The sequence below is a fragment of the Hyperolius riggenbachi genome, chromosome 1 (genome assembly GCF_040937935.1).
Source record: "Hyperolius riggenbachi isolate aHypRig1 chromosome 1, aHypRig1.pri, whole genome shotgun sequence".
NCBI classification, from domain to species: domain Eukaryota; kingdom Metazoa; phylum Chordata; class Amphibia; order Anura; family Hyperoliidae; genus Hyperolius; species Hyperolius riggenbachi.
In genome coordinates this window covers 216,655,564-216,676,730 of record NC_090646.1, presented here as the reverse complement: position 1 = coordinate 216,676,730, position 21,167 = coordinate 216,655,564, and the positions used below count along the sequence as shown (strand labels likewise).

The 21,167-nt window shown below is 43.3% G+C and overlaps 1 protein-coding gene across 3 annotated transcripts in view; it reads right to left on the bottom strand.

The window, feature by feature from the left end:
* Nucleotides 1-21,167, bottom strand: part of PRDM5 (PR/SET domain 5) — a 207,581-nt gene that overhangs the window by 159,336 nt on the left and 27,078 nt on the right. For all 3 annotated transcript variants that reach the window (XM_068270306.1, XM_068270326.1, XM_068270316.1), the window contains exon 4: nucleotides 2,141-2,333. In XM_068270306.1, coding sequence (XP_068126407.1) covers nucleotides 2,141-2,333 — 193 coding nt within the window. The remainder of the gene's footprint in view (nucleotides 1-2,140; nucleotides 2,334-21,167) is intronic.

Below are 21,167 nucleotides of genomic sequence, written 5' to 3'. Positions count from 1 at the left end.
ATGGAGTAATAAAGGAGTACTCTTGCAAAAAAAAAAAAAAAATGTAGTAAATCTATCTATCTATCTATCTCTCTCTATATATAGATATATACAGTATATATATATATATATATATATATATATATATATATATATATATATATATATATATATATATATATATATATATATATATATATATATATATATATATATAATGTAATTTTGACAGGTGCTGGACTATTTCATCTCCTCCTTCTTGAGGATTCTCAGTATTGCGTTTATTCTTTTCAAAAGCACTCCCTACCAAGGAGCTATACGAGGAGGCACATACTATTCTGGCAGTTGAACTGTGCCACTGCTGTTGAAAATAAAGGAATTTATTCATGATAATCACCCATGAGCATATAGACTAGTCCAATATCTGTCAGATGTATACTATCTTCTGTAATTGACAGCAACATAGGAAAAGGATAATTTATAGTGTATTTACCCTGGGAAAAACTTTACATCTTACATGTATCTATACACATGAATTTTAAATTTTACAATTTTTCATGATAGGAGCCATTTAGTGAATTTTACAGTTGAAGATGTTACAAGAATAAAAGTAATAACGTATATTGTACTTATTTAATGCCAAATCAGCTGAGTTTTATAAAGTTTACCCAGTTTAACGCTGATACAGTTTTGCACTGCATTATAAATGAATGTCCCTACCACACTCTTTAACTAATAACTAATCTGGAGAGGGAAGTGATCATCAATTAATCTACTGGTATATGTTTTGGCTTTAGGATTAAACCAGACTAATAATAAGAAATCCACACAAAGGAGCTCTCATAACACTGAATGGCTCTGATGTATCCCCCCCTGTCACTTTTACCAGCCCCAATGTATCATCCCATCATCCCCTAATGCTGACATGTTCTGGTAAATTACTGTCCTATTTCAGACCCCTATAATTGGCTGGCTCTGATGCATCATCCACCTATTACTAACCAGCTCTTGTGTATCACTGCCCTATCACTGACTGGCTCTGATCCCCTAATGATGACCAGGGCCTCGATTCATCAAGACTTATCGAATCAATTACCGACAGCTTGGTAAAATACCAAACTCACTAAGTTGATATCAGGAGTCATCAAAGTTGTCTACAGCTGTTAGCGAGCATTCGGTAATCATTCGGTAATGATGCGATAAAACGGAAGAAAGTGCAATTCATGAAAATGAAAGTTAAATTTAGGATTAGTTATCTCCTTCACTGCTCTGTCGTTATTCCTGTCAGATCATTGCTGACAGAGAAGATGGAGCCATTTGAAGTGGTTATGTATCAGCTGAGAATGATTTGAAGGTGCAGAAGGGAAAGAATAAGGTCTAGATTAGAAATTTGCAAGAGAATGGATTTATTTGCTATACCAGGACATCGGCATTTATCTTGAATCATCTTGTAAGAGAACACAGGCAGGGCCAGGGTTAACTAATTTGCTAGCTGCACTATATTTTTATAGAAAAGGCTCCTATCAAGCCGCAGCAGGTGAAATTGTGGGATTGTCCCAAGCCACTTCCAGAATCCTGGTCCAGGTGTTAAGCCCTATTCAGAATGTTGCTACGTAGTGTTCAAAGGACTGCCTTTTTACCCACAATTTCACGGGAATCGTATGGCCTTGTGTTAAATTACCGCTGTAAAATGGAAATATCGGCACGTTTACGAATGGTTACCACATTTTTAATCGATATTTTATCGAATTCACACCGAATGCGGAAAAACCTTGATGAATACAACTAGAAATTGATAAACTTTGAATTCGGTAATTTAACGAACTGTAAAAAGTTATCACAAAGATAATGATGAATTGAGGCCCAGGTCTATAATTGCCTTATCACTGTCCATATCATCCTCTTATCACTGACTGGCTCTGATGCCCTAATGATGACCAGGTCTATAATTGCCTTATCACTGTCTGTATCATCCTCTTATCACTGACTGGCTCTGATGCATCTTCCTCCTATCATTGAGTGAGATGAAAAGCTTACTTTTGCACCACTACTTTCAGAGCTATAAAGAGGTGGAAAAAACAATGCTACCATCACCTTGCCTCACTCTAGTATTTCTATGATAATATTGTTTGAATAATGTGAACCAATGACAATGGATTACCTGCTTCAATTTTCTCCACAGGAGGTGGCTGCACCTCTTTAGCACTCTCTTCTTCCTCTTCTTTGGAGACTACACTGACAGGCTCTTTGGTCTCCTCTTCAGCCTCCTCCATATCACTGTCCAAATAGCCAATCAGCAGTTCTGTGTCTGTGTCTATGTCCTCAATAGCCAGATAAAATATGTTCTCTCCTTCCTAAATGAAAAATACCAACATAAATGTCAAAATTAGTAAATAGTGTACATGATCAAAAATTATAATTTATGAATTCCTTAAAGAGACACTGAAGCGGAAAAAAAATGATATAGTGAATTGGTTGTGTACCATGAATAATTACTAGAAGATTAGCAGCAAAGAAAATATTCTCATATTTTTATTTTCAGGTATATAGTGTTTTTCTAACATTGCATCATTCTATAATATGTGCAGATTACACAACACTCAGCATTCAAAATGATTCTTTCAGAGCAGTCTGTGAACTAATGACCTCTCCTCTGGTAGAGAAAAAGTAAATAGTTCAATAACAGTTGAGATAATAAAAGTCAGAAAACAGCCCTCTCCACGACTTTGAAAGTCGTAGAGCTTAATGGCTGTTTTTGCATAGAGATAACAACTGGAGTTTCTTAACTCTTCCTGTACTGGAAACAATTAGACTGATGTATCTGATCTTAATGTTTTATTTCTTAGCTGTACTACACATACAAATCATAATATCATACTTTTTTTTCACTTCAGTGTCTCTTTAAAGCCCTTAAAGCTGTTATGTGTAGACTAAACCACACCTAACAGCTTAGTAATTAGAGTGTTCAAAGGTTGCCTCCAGTCTTAATGGAGACTTTTACAATTAAAATAATGTCTTGACATTTTGATCACATGACCAGATGACGAGAAACACATGAGTTTTCTGGCTCTGTGGGTTTAGCTAATGCAAATGCCAGGATTGCATTATACCCACTGGTCAGGCTGCAATGGGGAAGGCACAAACTGAATCTCTCCGAAAAGGCTGCAGTCTATAGCAATGTCCATTTGTGGTGCGGGAAATAGTATCTAACCTCCTGACATGAGTTTCCTTTACCTAATTAAAGGATACCCGAAGTGACATGTGACATGATGCGATAGACATGGGTATGTACAGTGCCTAGCACACAAATAACTGTGTTCTTTTTTTTCTTTCTCTGCCTGAAAGTGTTAAATATCAGGTATTTACGTAAGTGGCTGACACAGTCCTGACAGGAAGTAACTACAGTGTGACCCTCACCGATAAGAAATTCCCCTTTTTATCTCTTTCTTGCTCTCAGAAGCCATTTTCTGCTAGGAAAGTGTTTTATAGTTGGAATTTCTCATCAGTGAGGGTCACACTGTAGTCACTTTCTGTCTGAGTCAGGACTGAGTCAGCCACTTACATACCTCATATTTAACTCTTTCAGACAGAGAAAGAAACAAAGGAACACAGCATAGCTATTTGTGTGCTAGGCACTGTACATACACATGTCTATCTCATCATGTCACGTGTCACTTCGGGTATCCTTTAAGAAGCATTTACACATTCAAAAATAGTGTTCTGCAATTGAATTTCTACACAAATCTAGAAATACATTTTGTATTGGAATGCTGGCATTGCTGACTTCCTTCTAAAACGGCCTGTTTGCAGGCTGTTGTGCTTACCCTTCAAAGTGCACCCGAGGCGACGTGTGACATGATGAGATAAACGTGTATTTACAGTGCAAAACATATTAATAGCCACGCTGTTTTACTAGCTTTATTTTTCTCCCTGAAAGAGTTAATTTTTAGACATGGAAGTGACAGCGTTTGTCTTGTGGGAATATGGTACACATCACTGATTGAAATCACAGCCATAAAGTTTTCCTGGTAGAATACAACTTCTGAAAGCAGAGGGAGATAAAATACATGAACTATTGACCTTTTTGTAACTCTCGGACACTTATTACGCTGGCACTGAGCAGAGGCAACAAAACATTCAATCTCTTTTGTAAATGGGTAAATATAAAATAAAACCATGGGATTTAGGAGTAGGAGCATAAATACAATTGTTTATCTCATCCGTTTATTTTCACTTCTGGTTCACTTTAACTTAACTACTTTCCCAGTCTCTGTTTCTAAATATGGGTGAATGGAAATTTATCCCGAGACAATGTCTCCCATCCGGCGATTCAGTCCTCCATTCCTGTACAGCACACAGCTCCATTCTTGTACAGTGGTGTTCTGTGTTACAAGCATTTCATACTTACCTCACATATTTCAACAGTAGAGATGACCACAAACTATGTTGTTAGTATGCTTCCACTGCCAGATCTCTGGCCAACAATAGGCAATAGGTATTTTTCTACATACAACACAAACAATTGTATTCAGAGGCACTTAGTACATTCCCATCCATTGTGTGAATGGCTCTACAAAACGAACACACTGAAACTAGCGCAGAAGATTTGGGTGCAGCCGGCGCCACCATAGGCCGTAATAGGAATTACGGCTATAGCAGGCACAGGGAGTAACTTCGGCACCGTCAGAAGACGGAGCTGAAGTTACTTTTAAAACATAATAATTCGGCATCCAGCAATTGCTGGAAGCTACATTATTTCATTCCCCACCATCCATGGCGGCCTGGAGGGGGAATAGTATTTAATACGGCCGGGACTTGTGCAGCAGCAGGATCAGCCATATACCGATTGTATCCTGAGCCGAAGTCTCCAGCGCTGTTATCTCTCGTACGCCTACAAAAGGTACTTAGTGAAAAATTGAAAAGAAATCTTGGTTCTATATAACCGTTTGTATTGCAGTGTAAATGTGCTGTCCCATCAGACCAATCTGATGTTCTAAATGAAACATGTCTAGTTGAACTGCTTTATGGTCTTTGCCAAAGTACTGCAGATCAGTTTCAGCATGTTGGCAATCTTTTTATAGCCAATTCTATCTTTATGTAGATTAACAATTCTTTTTTTTTAGATCCCTAGAGAGTTATCTGCCATGAGGTGCCATGCTGAACCTCTAGTGACCAGTATGAGTGTGTGTGAGAGCGATAACACCAAATTTAACATGTCTGCTCCTCATTCACACCTGAGACCTTGTAATACTAACCAGTAACATGACCCTAGAGAGGGAAAATGTGTAACTGGGCAGACATTTGGCATTTTTCACTTAGGGAGTACTCTCTTTTATTGCTTGTGATTTAGACAATAATGGCTGAGTGTTGAGTTAATTTAATGGGATAGCAAATTTACACTATTAGAAAAGCTGTACACCTGAGGAAGGACTCCGCCTGAAACATGGTGTGTATTGTACTTTAAAGCAGCAGAGACAGCCATACTACCACAGGAAAAAAAACACATATATAATTAGTTAAATACTTGTTCTACTTACATAACATATGTATTGTACTGTGCACGTTTTGATTTCAGTGAATTGTATATAGTAAACAAAGAAAAAAACTGTTCCAGGCATTTTTCACCTTTACTTCCTGTGATTGAAGCCAATCCTGATGTAATTTCCTCCCTTACTCTTTTTTTCCTCTGCTGCCTGAAATGGTGTATGCATTGCCCGTTCTTCCTCCCCACTGAGCTCTGTATGAACTGCACTGTCATATCTAGCTTACTTACTTTATGTGAGCACAGCATATTTCAGCAGCTTCTGCAGTGGGGAAAGGTGTACTTCCCTTCTCAGCCTCGTCACAATGAACTGCCCTCAGTCAGTTAATGAGGAGCAGGAACGTGGGAGGGGAGATAACATGCTTCTCTCTCCCTGACAATGTAACAGAAAGGAGCCAGGCTGACTGAGATAAGATTCATTACAGCAGAAACATTTGTTAATACATTGGAATGCTTGCAATGCAGGGTCAGATTTTTGAATGACGTTTTCTTCTTTTGAATAGTGTCTGCGACTTCACAAGTGTGGTGTACCTGCTGGTTACTTGGCAACAGCTTGGCGAGCTCTCGTCGGTTTGAGAGAGAGGTGGTCCTACGTTTTGTTATACAAGAAGTACACTGAATACATTGTATCAAAGTGTCAATTCATGAAAATATGTAATAAAATGTTTGCAAAAATGTGAGATGTGTACTCGTTTTTGTGAGATACAGTAAACGTGTGAAGATGGGATTGCCCAGTTTCTTGATACTTGATACTAAGCAATTATATTTAATTTGGATGTAATAGTTGTGTTGGTGAACAATGATATATGCAAGGCTGATCCCTAATCTCATCTTTTGAAATGAAGATCATTTATCAGCATATTAAGTGCTGTGAAGTCTTACATCGGGCAATTGTTTCTCCCTAGAGCATACGCTTTAATGGAAAGAGATTCGTAACTAAAACGTATGCAGCATTAGCAAATCAAATGCTATCAATAATTATACTGGCATTGCACGTCTTCATTGTGCTGCAAAATGAGGCAACCCTCTTGATAAGAGAACAATGGGAGACATTATGGCTCACTCTATTTGTGTACCATTAGCAGATCAATAATCTTTTCAACACTGTCTCATATTTTCTTAAACCAGGCACTGTGCAGAAGGACCAGGGCAGCTGTCTCCTCCTAAAGTGGCATATCATTGAATTTTCTGCTGCATTAAAGCCTTGGATGACACCCAAAAGAACAAGAAGAAAATTATGTTTACCAAAAAAGGATTTCCAAGACATCACATAGCTCCTAATATTTATGTGATTAGACTTCTGTTATGTGAAACAGGACTTATACATTGTGAAATTCCGTCACTTTATAACAGAATACACTACCGTACATTTTTTTACAATATTTCTATAAGTGCAGGACATGATGGGCTAGATTCACAAAAGCGTGCTAACATAGTTAGCACGCCTAAAAGCTTTGGGCGTGTTAACTACAATGCTAAGTAGTTAGCTAAGTAGTTAGCACGGTCACAAATTGTAATCAGCGAGCGCAAAGTTTAGCGCCGTGCAGTGCGCACGGAATGCGGTGCGACCAAAACGGTGCATCAGATGCGCCTATAACGTTGCATCGGGGGCGCCCAAAACATCGTATGGTGCGACGATTCGAGCAAACCCGGTGCAACGTTATAGGCGCACCTGATGTGAAGTTTTGGTCGCACCGTGATGCGAAGTTCTGCACGCACCGCTTAACTTTGCGCGCGCTAACTTAGCACGTGAAGCTTAACGCGACTTAAAGCTCTTTAGGCGTGCTAAGGGCCTTTTCACAAGCGTGCTAACACTTTTTCACGCTTTTCACGCTTTTGTGAATCGAGCCCGATAAATTCTATTTTAACAGTTGGTATTATCAAACTGTATATATTTTGAAGTGATTAAGAAAAAATCCCATCTTGCATAGTTTGGGGTATACTTGAACTGTATTTTCCATTGACATTCCACCTTAAGGTGCTAGTGACAATTTATTTAAAATGGATCTATACTCAGAACTTCATTACAGTTTATGTAAATCCTAAAAGAAAACTGAAGTTTTAACTCAATGAACTTTCAGGAAGCACAAAAAGGGTTAATGCCTCAGTTTTTTCCTGTACAGGCAGAACAATGGTGCTGTGAGTCACAGCTACTAGTAAGGCTAATTACCCTCTAATGCAGCTCAAATTAGTGAAATTCTAAAGCATTTTTATGTAGAATGAAAACGTTTAATTATATGCTGTGCAAAGGAGTTGGGATACGCTTTAAGGCCCATACACACGTCGAATTTTTCTGAACGACGGGTCGTTTGAACGTCCCGTCGTTCAGTCGTTCGCACGCAGAATCAGACGTGTGTACGGACTATCATTCGCGTGATAAGACTGAGTTTGAGCGATCCGCCCGGCGGATCGCTCAAACACAGTCTTATCACGCGAACGATAGTCCGTACACACGTCTGATTCCGCGTGCGAACGACTGAACGACGGGACGTTCAAACGACCTGTCGTTCAGAAAAATCCGACATGTGTATGGGCCTTTAGAGCGCACTTGAAGTGACAGGGATATGGAGGCTGACATTTATTTTCTTTTAAACAATGTGATTGCCTGGCTGTCCAGCTGATCCTCAGACTTTTCAGAATTCTTAGCCAAAGACCCTAAACAGGCATGCAGATCAGATGTTTCTGACTGGAGTCCGACTGGATTTGCTGGATGCTTGTTTCAGTTGTGTGATTAGACACTAATGCAAGCAAAATGATTAGCAGGACTGCCAAGCAACTGGTATAGCTTAAAAGGAAATAAATATAGCAGCCTCCATATTATTCTCATTTCAGGTCTGCTTAAGGCCTTTTTCAAATGGGAAGTGGAAGGTCTACTCCTGTGCCTCAGCCGGGCACATAGTATCACTTAAAGGGCAACTAAAGTGAAAAGATTATGGAGGCTGCCATATTTATTTCCTTTTAAACAATACCAGTTGCCTGGCAGACCTGATCTATTTAGCTGCAGTAGTGTCCAAATAACACCAGAAACAAACATGCAGCTAATCTTGTCAGATCTGACGATAATGTCAGAAACACCTGATCTGCTGCATGCTTGTTCAGGGTCTATGGCTAAAAGTATTGAAGGCAGAGGATCAGCAGAATAGCCCTGCAACTGGTATTGCTTAAAAGGAAATAAATATGGCAGCCAACATATTCCTATTGCTTCAGTTGTCCTTTAACACAGGCTGTGGAGAGGCAGCCATGGTATTGAGTCAGAACACAGCCACTGTAGATATTTCGGGCAAGTACTACATGCAAATTTCCTAAGAACTCTATGTAGTTTGGAGCTGGCCAATCAAATGCACTTCCTTGATTATTTACATTGGCCAATATTAAGCCTCATACAATATGTATTGAATATGCATGCAGGCCAGAATTATTAGCATATCACTGACCATCTATACTGGTCAGAAAAATATTTTTTTTGTGTTTTTGGTGTTATAAACAAATGTTGCTGATATGGCGTCCATGGGAAACTGACTATAATTGTGTGTGCCAGTGCTTTGGAAACAACATTTAAACAACATATAAACCACTTCATGTAACTACATGAGGTGTACAGCAGTGGAATACTGCAACATGTAGGAGGCTTATACTTCACAGAGGACCACATGGCAACAACACAGTTGCCTGATACTGAGCCAGCAAACATAACTGAGGAGGTGGAGCAGCGCCTAGAATTACATGACGCATCTCTGGCAGCACATAGCAAAAAAAGAAATGCCATGGGAGGTGGTTGCAGAGAACATGGCCCTAAAGCAAAGAGGGAATCAAGATGTAATCTATAAATAAATTACCATAATGATGTTTTTATAGTCTTACTTTATTTGAACTTGTTAAAATGAAGTGGAGATCACTCAGAGACCACTTCACTAGGAACATAAAGAAAATTAATCCGGCCAGAAGTGGAGAGAAACCAAAGAAAGGTAAAGACTCCCGTTTCAAGAGCTACTACGATGAAAATAAGTAAAAATAGCCCTGAATACTTCATTACCATATGATTTAACTGGAATTGCTTAATAGAAAATGTTTTCCTACAGAACTAGTGGAAGGCGTGGAATACAGTTATTCCAGTCAGGCCATTTCTCTGCATGATGACAACATCAAAGCCTCTCCTTCGAGGTCTCCTCTCCTGTGTGTGTTTAGGGGGTTAGGGTTTGTGTGTAGGTTTTTCTCTCTACGTTCTTTATTTCCATAGCGTGAGTTTCCAAGAAAAGATTTGCACAGCAGCATTTAAAAAAGCCCCACTATGCATAGCGTGAATGCCACAATGGATTTTAAAGGGTAATCAAATGTATATATGACTTACACCTTTAAGGTGCCCACTAATAATGGAATCTTGATTGTTCAATCTAACCAAACCTATGTAGAAGAAGAGTAAACTGAGTGAATTTACTTTCAATAGATAGTTTAGATAGTCAGTCATATTTAAGTGGCCTGAAACTGACATAACATTCAATAAAAATGTGTTTTCCTACTTTTTATTACCCATACAGTTACCATATTTGCTATTGTGCAAAAGTAATGTTGTCATTTCACAAGTCCCCAAAGTACAGTTTATCTGCTCTGAAAGCTGCCATTGCATTTTAATCAAGCTGCTTTTTATTATATATTAAAATCTTCTGAACTGTGTGCATGCCTGAAGCAGAGAGAGCGTGTTTTTTAGCACAGCTAAGAATGTAACAACTGAGAAATATAAACAAATAATAATGCTATCTCCTTTTCGGAGTGGGATCATAAGATGAAGGGTAGTGGTGGGCTCACGAGTCTCCAAGGACTCGAATTCGTGATTTACATGAGGCTTAATTGCCTCAGCTGTGCGGCTAGGAGATAGGGGGTTAGTTTCCCATAAGTCCGTCAGACTTTCTGCGTTCCAAACGTCTTGCACGCGTCCTTACTGGATGTGTTGCAAGACTCACTACCGTGCACTTCCTCCTTCAAGCTGGAAGGAGGAAGTGCGCGGTAGTGACTCTTGCAATGCATCCAATAAGACGCGTGCAAGACGTTTGGAACGCAAAAAGTCTGTCGGACTTATGGGTAACTAACCCCTCTCTCCCAGTCGCGGAGCTGAGGCAATTAAGCCTCATTTAAATCACGAATTTGAGTCCTTAGGTTAGGGACCTGTGAGCCCATGCTTGATGAAGGGGCTTTCCACTGCAGGAAAAAGTGCTGTGTTTAACTGTTTGGATGCTGCTCTGCTACATTTTTTTGTGCTTGTAGGTTCAAGGCTGTAAGGAATCTTTTAGTGCAAAGAAGAAATGCTAAGTTTCAGACCACTTTAACCTGTTGTCGACTGCTCCACCCCAATTGGCATGGGCAGTGCGGCAGCCCCAGGACCGCTCCACGACCATTAGCCTGAACGGTCTTCTATGGGGCTAGCCCCAGGACCGCTCCACGACCATTAGCCTGAACGGTCTTCTATGGGGCTAGCAGGAGATCACGCGCACAATGCGCGCGCATCTCCTGCTTGGGGGGCGGAGCTCCGCCCCGCATTCAGAGCTCGGGAGACTGTTAGATGGCGCTTCGCCGTCTATTTACTTTGTACAGTGCTGCGATCTGCAGCAGCGCTGTACTGGGGCTGTCCCCGTGGCCCACAGGAGAGCGATTGGCTCTCATAGCCTGAAGCCTATGAGAGCGGATCACGTGATTGGCTGGCTGGGGGAGGGAGGGGAATGGGGCAAAACAAAAAAAAAGTTAAATTTATATATTGATTAAAAAATAAATAAACAATGTGGTGGCGATCAGACCCCACCAACAGAGAGCTCTGTTGGTGGGAGCAAAGGAGGCGGAATCACTTGTCTGCTGTGTTGTGCAGCCCTGCAGCTTTGCCTTAAAGCTGCAGTGGGCCAATCAAGTGAAAATGGCCTGGTCACTAGGGGGGAGGGGGGGTTAACGCCACAGTCCTCAAGTGGTTAAGACTGATACACACACCTGACTTAAGTCGACTGAGGCAGCCAATAATGTCTGCCCCAGCCGACAATAAGGCATGTGTACGTCACTCGACAACCAGTGACATCCAACCCGCGAGCGATTCACCAAACGGATGTACCCAACTCAAGCAAAGCTGATCCTCCCAAAAATCCCACTGTTTGCACCGCTCCCCCACATGCACCGTGATGTCACACATGCATAGCTCATAGTCTCTCTGTTGTCCACCTAATCCCTGCATAGCAACACAGCGCATCATCAGCTACACAGCTGACAAGCGTGTATGCAGCAGGGCTCAGCAATGTCGCCCAAGGGGATCAGGTGCTGATCCCCGATAGGAGACATCAGTGTGTACGAGCCCTTACATAGAAATAGTAAGATTGTGTAGTCAAAGTTGTATCATTAGTGGGTACTTTACGGTCCATCATCCCTAGCTACAAACTATTTCTACCCAAAGAAAGCCAAGAAAAGGGAAAAAAATGAAAGAGGACATAGTGGTATATGCACTAAACTGCATCAAGCAGAATAATGTGTGTAAGGTCATACTGCACCATGAGTAGAGCAGAAAGCAATACATTACATGCAGTGTATTACACTCTACTCATCATGCATAAGACTTTATGGATGTTATTATGCTTAACGCAGTTTAGAGCATACACCCCATAGAGACCAGGAGTTTATTTAAGTAACATTAAGAATCATTTGCATCATAATGGGCCCAACTTGCTGCATATTTCTGTATGTTTCAATGGAGACACAGAAGACGTACATTTTACTGCATTTCTGTTTTTAATGTGTTTTTACTAACATAAATATGATACTGTATATTTATCCATGGAATAATGAAAAATATTGTCAAAGCAAAATGTAAACGCAGTAAAAACACAATCGTATATGCACAGAAAATGCAAAACGCACAATCTGGAAAACTCATGCTTTTCTGCACAGCCAAGTGTGCTCCTACCCTCAAGGTGCTGTAAGGGCTGCTTAGAGTGCAAAATGCAAATTGCGATCGCAATCATGTTTGCGATTTATGCAATTCAAAAACGCTGCAGTGAGAAAAATCTCATAAAGTTACATTAGACGCAGCAATCAGCAAATTGCTGAAAAGTTCCACAGTGTGAACCAGTCCCCCCAAAAAAAAAGTCACAAACACCTATGCAGAGGGAAGGCTCAGGATTCTATTGAGCGTCCCCACTCCTCTCTCATTGTCCTGGCTCCAGCACTGTCCGCTGTTTGAATTTGCTGCCTCTGGGAGCCCTTGGAAAGCTTCAAAACACTCATGTCTGTGAGTGCTCCCGAAGACGAGCGGCTCTGTACTGTGCATGCACGTGTGCGGGAGTGCGCACTCACACATATGCAGTACAGAGCCATGCGTGTTAGGCAACAATCAGACACATGTACTCCTGAAGATGGGCGGCTCTGTACTGTGCATGCACGTGTGCGGGAGTGCGCACTCACACATATGCAGTACAGAGCCATGCGTGTTAGGCAACAATCAGACACAAGTACTCCCAAAGATGGGCGGCTCTGTACTGTGCATGCACGTGTGCGGGAGTGCGCACTCACACATATGCAGTACAGAGCCATGCGTGTTAGGCAACAATCAGACACAAGTACTCCTGAAGACGGGTGGCTCTGTACTGCGCATGCACGTGTGAGGGAGTGCGCACTCACACATATGCAGTACAGAGCCATGCGTGTTAGGCAACAATCAGACACATGTACTCCTGAAGATGGGCGGCTCTGTACTGTGCATGCACGTGTGCGGGAGTGCGCACTCACACATATGCAGTACAGAGCCATGCGTGTTAGGCAACAATCAGACACATGTACTCCTGAAGATGGGCGGCTCTGTACCGTGCATGCACGTGTGCGGGAGTGCGCACTCACACATATGCAGTACAGAGCCATGCGTGTTAGGCAACAATCAGACACATGTACTCCTGAAGATGGGCGGCTCTGTACCGTGCATGCACGTGTGCGGGAGTGCGCACTCACACATATGCAGTACAGAGCCATGCGTGTTAGGCAACAATCAGACACAAGTACTCCTGAAGACGGGTGGCTCTGTACTGTGCATGCACGTGTGCGGGAGTGCGCACTCACACATATGCAGTACAGAGCCATGCGTGTTAGGCAACAATCAGACACATGTACTCCTGAAGATGGGCGGCTCTGTACCGTGCATGCACGTGTGCGGGAGTGCGCACTCACACATATGCAGTACAGAGCCATGCATGTTAGGCAACAATCAGACACAAGTACTCCCAAAGATGGGCGGCTCTGTACTGTGCATGCACGTGTGCGGGAGTGCGCACTCACACATATGCAGTACAGAGCCATGCGTGTTAGGCAACAATCAGACACAAGTACTCCCGAAGACGAGCGGCTCTGTACTGTGCATGCACGTGTGCGGGAGTGCGCACTCACACATATGCAGTACAGAGCCATGCGTGTTAGGCAACAATCAGACACATGTACTCCTGAAGATGGGCGGCTCTGTACTGTGCATGCACGTGTGCGGGAGTGCGCACTCACACATATGCAGTACAGAGCCATGCGTGTTAGGCAACAATCAGACACAAGTACTCCCAAAGATGGGCGGCTCTGTACTGTGCATGCACGTGTGCGGGAGTGCGCACTCACACATATGCAGTACAGAGCCATGCGTGTTAGGCAACAATCAGACACAAGTACTCCTGAAGACGGGTGGCTCTGTACTGTGCATGCACGTGTGCGGGAGTGCGCACTCACACATATGCAGTACAGAGCCATGCGTGTTAGGCAACAATCAGACACAAGTACTCCCAAAGATGGGCGGCTCTGTACTGTGCATGCACGTGTGCGGGAGTGCGCACTCACACATATGCAGTACAGAGCCATGCGTGTTAGGCAACAATCAGACACAAGTACTCCTGAAGACGGGTGGCTCTGTACTGCGCATGCACGTGTGAGGGAGTGCGCACTCACACATATGCAGTACAGAGCCATGCGTGTTAGGCAACAATCAGACACATGTACTCCTGAAGATGGGCGGCTCTGTACTGTGCATGCACGTGTGCGGGAGTGCGCACTCACACATATGCAGTACAGAGCCATGCGTGTTAGGCAACAATCAGACACATGTACTCCTGAAGATGGGCGGCTCTGTACCGTGCATGCACGTGTGCGGGAGTGCGCACTCACACATATGCAGTACAGAGCCATGCGTGTTAGGCAACAATCAGACACATGTACTCCTGAAGATGGGCGGCTCTGTACCGTGCATGCACGTGTGCGGGAGTGCGCACTCACACATATGCAGTACAGAGCCATGCGTGTTAGGCAACAATCAGACACAAGTACTCCTGAAGACGGGTGGCTCTGTACTGTGCATGCACGTGTGCGGGAGTGCGCACTCACACATATGCAGTACAGAGCCATGCGTGTTAGGCAACAATCAGACACATGTACTCCTGAAGATGGGCGGCTCTGTACCGTGCATGCACGTGTGCGGGAGTGCGCACTCACACATATGCAGTACAGAGCCATGCATGTTAGGCAACAATCAGACACAAGTACTCCCAAAGATGGGCGGCTCTGTACTGTGCATGCACGTGTGCGGGAGTGCGCACTCACACATATGCAGTACAGAGCCATGCGTGTTAGGCAACAATCAGACACAAGTACTCCCGAAGACGAGCGGCTCTGTACTGTGCATGCACGTGTGCGGGAGTGCGCACTCACACATATGCAGTACAGAGCCATGCGTGTTAGGCAACAATCAGACACATGTACTCCTGAAGATGGGCGGCTCTGTACTGTGCATGCACGTGTGCGGGAGTGCGCACTCACACATATGCAGTACAGAGCCATGCGTGTTAGGCAACAATCAGACACAAGTACTCCCAAAGATGGGCGGCTCTGTACTGTGCATGCACGTGTGCGGGAGTGCGCACTCACACATATGCAGTACAGAGCCATGCGTGTTAGGCAACAATCAGACACAAGTACTCCTGAAGACGGGTGGCTCTGTACTGCGCATGCACGTGTGAGGGAGTGCGCACTCACACATATGCAGTACAGAGCCATGCGTGTTAGGCAACAATCAGACACATGTACTCCTGAAGATGGGCGGCTCTGTACTGTGCATGCACGTGTGCGGGAGTGCGCACTCACACATATGCAGTACAGAGCCATGCGTGTTAGGCAACAATCAGACACATGTACTCCTGAAGATGGGCGGCTCTGTACCGTGCATGCACGTGTGCGGGAGTGCGCACTCACACATATGCAGTACAGAGCCATGCGTGTTAGGCAACAATCAGACACATGTACTCCTGAAGATGGGCGGCTCTGTACTGTGCATGCACGTGTGCGGGAGTGCGCACTCACACATATGCAGTACAGAGCCATGCGTGTTAGGCAACAATCAGACACATGTACTCCCAAAGACGGGTGGCTCTGTACTGCGCATGCACGTGTGCGGGAGTTCGCACTCACACATATGCAGTACAGAGCCATGCGTGTTAGGCAACAATCAGACACATGTACTCCTGAAGATGGGCGGCTCTGTACCGTGCATGCACGTGTGCGGGAGTGCGCACTCACACATATGCAGTACAGAGCCATGCATGTTAGGCAACAATCAGACACATGTACTCCTGAAGATGGGCGGCTCTGTACTGTGCATGCACGTGTGCGGGAGTGCGCACTCACACATATGCAGTACAGAGCCATGCGTGTTAGGCAACAATCAGACACAAGTACTCCCAAAGACGGGTGGCTCTGTACTGCGCATGCACGTGTGCGGGAGTGCGCACTCACACATATGCAGTACAGAGCCATGCGTGTTAGGCAACAATCAGACACATGTACTCCTGAAGATGGGCGGCTCTGTACTGTGCATGCACGTGTGAGGGAGTGCGCACTCACACATATGCAGTACAGAGCCATGCGTGTTAGGCAACAATCAGACACATGTACTCCTGAAGATGGGCGGCTCTGTACTGTGCCTGCACGTGTGCGGGAGTGCGCACTCACACATATACAGTACAGAGCCATGCGTGTTAGGCAACAATCAGACACAAGTACTCCCAAAGACGGGTGGCTCTGTACTGTGCATGCACGTGTGCGGGAGTGCGCACTCACACATATGCAGTACAGAGCCATGCGTGTTAGGCAACAATCAGACACATGTACTCCTGAAGATGGGCGGCTCTGTACTGTGCATGCACGTGTGCGGGAGTGCGCACTCACACATATGCAGTACAGAGCCATGCGTGTTAGGCAACAATCAGACACAAGTACTCCTGAAGACGGGTGGCTCTGTACTGCGCATGCACGTGTGAGGGAGTGCGCACTCACACATATGCAGTACAGAGCCATGCGTGTTAGGCAACAATCAGACACATGTACTCCTGAAGACGGGTGGCTCTGTACTGTGCATGCACGTGTGCGGGAGTGCGCACTCACACATATGCAGTACAGAGCTATGCGTGTTAGGCAACAATCAGACACAAGTACTCCTGAAGACGGGCGGCTCTGTACTGCGCATGCATGTGTGCGGGAGTGCGCACTCACACATATGCAGTACAGAGCCATGCGTGTTAGACAACAACCAGACACATGCATGTACTCCTGAAGCTTTCCAAGGGTCCCCAAAGGCGTATATGAGGAATAGAGGTGACAGTGCTGGAACGAGGGGACCAGGCAAGGAGAGAGAAGGCTCTATAGCAGAGTTCCTCAACCCTGTCCTCAAGGTCCACCAACGGTGCATGTTTTGCAGAAAACCACAAACATGCACAGGTGAGGTAATTAGTGTCTCAGCAGAGCTGATTAATTACCTCTGTGGATTTCCACAAAACATCTACTGTTGGTAGGCCTTGAGGACAGGGTTGGGGAACACTGCTGGGATCCAGAGCCTTCCCTATCCATAAGTGAGTTTTAATTTCACTTCAGTATCACTTTAATCCTAACAATGTGTAGAGCAGATTATAGAATATATAGGGAGCCTCTTAATCAATAAGAAAATATTTATTGCACATACTAATATAACTTACACAGAAAAAAACCCTATAACCCTCCCCTTAAAAACAACCTGGCTACATACATATAGAGCTAAGCCCTGAACTAAAGGAGTGCACTCCTAATGTCTTTTAACAAGAATTGTTATCTTCAGGGCCCTCTTGATAGCTTATAGAGCTCAGTGTTATGCAGGTGATAGCATGCAGAAGCCTCCAAATAGCATGTAAGCTGTTACAGCACTCCAACAACAAGCAGCAGCGTTAAGCAAGCGGTTTGTGTGCCTCAGTAGCGGTTAGTAAGCATTTTCTATGCCTTCAATTCACCCCTCTTGGAATGCGTGGCTTTCTCCGCCATACGCTTACCCGACCATACAAGGTAAACATCCGGCTTAGCCGGGACTCACGCGTCCGTTTTGTGGCGTAATTGATGGGGCGGGTACTTTCGGTGTGATCGAAGTGAACCGAGTTCCCAGTCTTCCCAGTCTGGAGGCGGCTAGCACACCGCTGTAGCCCACGTGACGCGTTTCACCCGTATCCGGGTTTCATCAGACGTCTGATGAAACCCGGATACGGGTGAAACGCGTCACGTGGGCTACAGCGGTGTGCTAGCCGCCTCCATCCTGCCTCCATCTTGCCTCTATCATCTGCCTCCACCCGCTCCCCGACCGCGCAGGAACTACACCGCGGCGTCTCTGCATGCACGAGAGTGCCCTTGTGCCGGGCAGACTGGGAAGACTGGGAACTCGGTTCACTTCGATCACACCGAAAGTACCCGCCCCATCAATTACGCCACAAAACGGACGCGTGAGTCCCGGCTAAGCCGGATGTTTACCTTGTATGGTCGGGTAAGCGTATGGCGGAGAAAGCCACGCATTCCAAGAGGGGTGAATTGAAGGCATAGAAAATGCTTACTAACCGCTACTGAGGCACACAAACCGCTTGCTTAACGCTGCTGCTTGTTGTTGGAGTGCTGTAACAGCTTACATGCTATTTGGAGGCTTCTGCATGCTATCACCTGCATAACACTGAGCTCTATAAGCTATCAAGAGGGCCCTGAGGATAACAATTCTTGTTAAAAGACATTAGGAGTGCACTCCTTTAGTTCAGGGCTTAGCTCTATATGTATGTAGCCAGGTTGTTTTTAAGGGGAGGGTTATAGGGGTTTTTTCTGTGTAAGTTATATTAGTATGTGCAATAAATATTTTCTTATTGATTAAGAGGCTCCCTATATATTCTATAATCTGCTAGCTCCATTTTTAGGTGAGACTCTGCTTTAAAATTGAGGTAGATATCCCACTTTAACTGTATTTTATATAATGTGTAGAGCAGAACTGGTGGACTGGTAATTTCTCACCAAGGGTGGTTTGTCACTTTAATTTTTTTAATGATATTAAAAAAATACTGAAAACATTTACTTCATTAGTTTGATAACCTTGGAATTTAACATTCTTAAAAATGCACACATCAAGAAGACAGGCTAATTCTGTCCTCCGAGTACCCTTGACACAATCTCGTTTTTACAACTTGTGTTCCATTACAAGTTAATCTTCTCTTTGTAGCTACAAAGGCTGTAGTAGATTTGCTGTGTTCACCAAACAGTTCAGCAATATGTTAATTCAAGTAAGTAGCTTATCGAAGGCCCTGTCTTTCTTTATGTTCCTTTCCATTTCTGCCTGCTGCATTGTGATAGTCTCGTTATATAATAACAGGAAAGCTCAGTACTGTACATAATAGTACGTGAGATGCCAATAAAGTCTCCCTGATTGTGCATTAAAACGTTAGGATCAGTTCTGCTATTTGAAGAAAAAGAGACAAAAATACATAATTTTTGACTAGACAACTTCCTTTACAAACAGTATATAATGTACTAAAATATAAAGTGAATCTATATAAACTCAACCTAACACTATGAGATGGCGTGATACCATATTGGATAGCAGGTGCTCCCTGAATCTCAGGGATAATCTGCATGGAGTTTGTATGTTTTCTGCATATTTGCATAGTCTTGCCCAGGGCAGTATTCCCACATCTCTGAAACATACTGGCAAGTTAAATGGTTCCCTCCAAAAGCATTTAGCATTTTATATGCATGTTCTTTTTTTTTTATTGGAATTACAAAAAAAGAACCTAAACTAAGGATTTCAGTTATTTTTAGCATACTTAAGTATAAGTCCCCTAATACTTTAAGTCATCCCAACGATTAGAAGATCCTATATTCAAACATATATCCCTCACTTCCAACAGTAATAGGACAGTCATTTTAAGGGCATTAATGTAGGTTTACTTGTGGAGTTCTTGTAAATGTTTATATTAATGTGTCATTCTAAAAATCTATATGAAAGAAAACTACTGTCTCCCCAAAATAATATCAACTTTAACTCATATCTTCCTTTTAGTACAAGAATGTTCATAACATTTGTCACTGGTAAGTTATTTTGTACCCTAATGTCATTAACATGCAAATACCTAATATACTCGTGTATAAAAGTTACCCCCTCAGCTTATATGTGAGTCAGTGGAGCAGAATGGATGGTGGAGCAGGTTGTGTTACTGGCAGAGGAGCGTAAGGATCGTGCAATAGTGATCCTGCTCTTGCCAAATGGCTCCCTGCTGTGTCCGTTCCCCCCATCCCCTGCAACATGGTGTGTAGAGTGCGCTGAACAAGAATATCGTGCCCTCTGGCTTGTGGAGCTATGTACAATGTGTCAGCAGTGCAATGATTGGGGATTCTACTCGTGCAGTAGCTCTCCTACTATAGAGCAAAAAAAATACCACCAGAGAAAACATTTTCTCTTGTGGCTGAATTAGGCCCAAAGACTCTTTGTTAATATCATACTTGTGGGCAATGAGAATAACTAACCTGGCATTAGACACCCTTTGAAAGTAAACAAATAAAGGGGCTTATTGTTCTCACATGTTAATGTATTTTTTTCACCTGAACAAAGAGGGATATGGAGCATGCCATATTTAATCACTTTTAAAAAACACCAGTTGCCTGGCAGCCCTGTTAATCTAAATCACACAGCTGAAACAAGCATGCAGCTTATCCAGTCAGACTTCAGTCATAAACATCTGATCTACATGCTTGTTCAGGGTATATAGCTAAAAGTATTGGAGGGACAGGATCAGCAGAATCCTGGCGAGGATGTGATATGACCCGGATGGTTTCTCAAGAGGAGACCAGGTGGATATATAATCTGGGTACACTGAGACCAGGAGGCTTGAACATAGATGTGGACCTTAAATGTTTTTTGGGGGACTGAGAAATGGAGTATGGTGGGCATGACAGATGTCCTATAGTGATTTGATAAAGCGTAAGATTAGGGACATTGTGCAATGGGTTCAATTTATTTTATAGTCTTCATATGTGCAATAGGCTCACTGGATAAGTATCAGGGATGTCTTATTTTATTTTAGCACAATTCATTTTTAGTATCACATTTTATTGCGTCATTGTATTATGTATTTTATTTATGTAATTTCATGTATGATATTTTGTAATAAGGTGTTTGCTCATTCGGTATCAATTATGGTCATCAGTATGCTGAATGTATATGGTAAGGTGGATAATATTGATTAGAAATAGAGATCAGGGTATGACATGTGGAACGAAAGGTAGGATAGGATGTTTACTTTTATGGTTCTTATGGATCTTAATCAAATGGATCCAT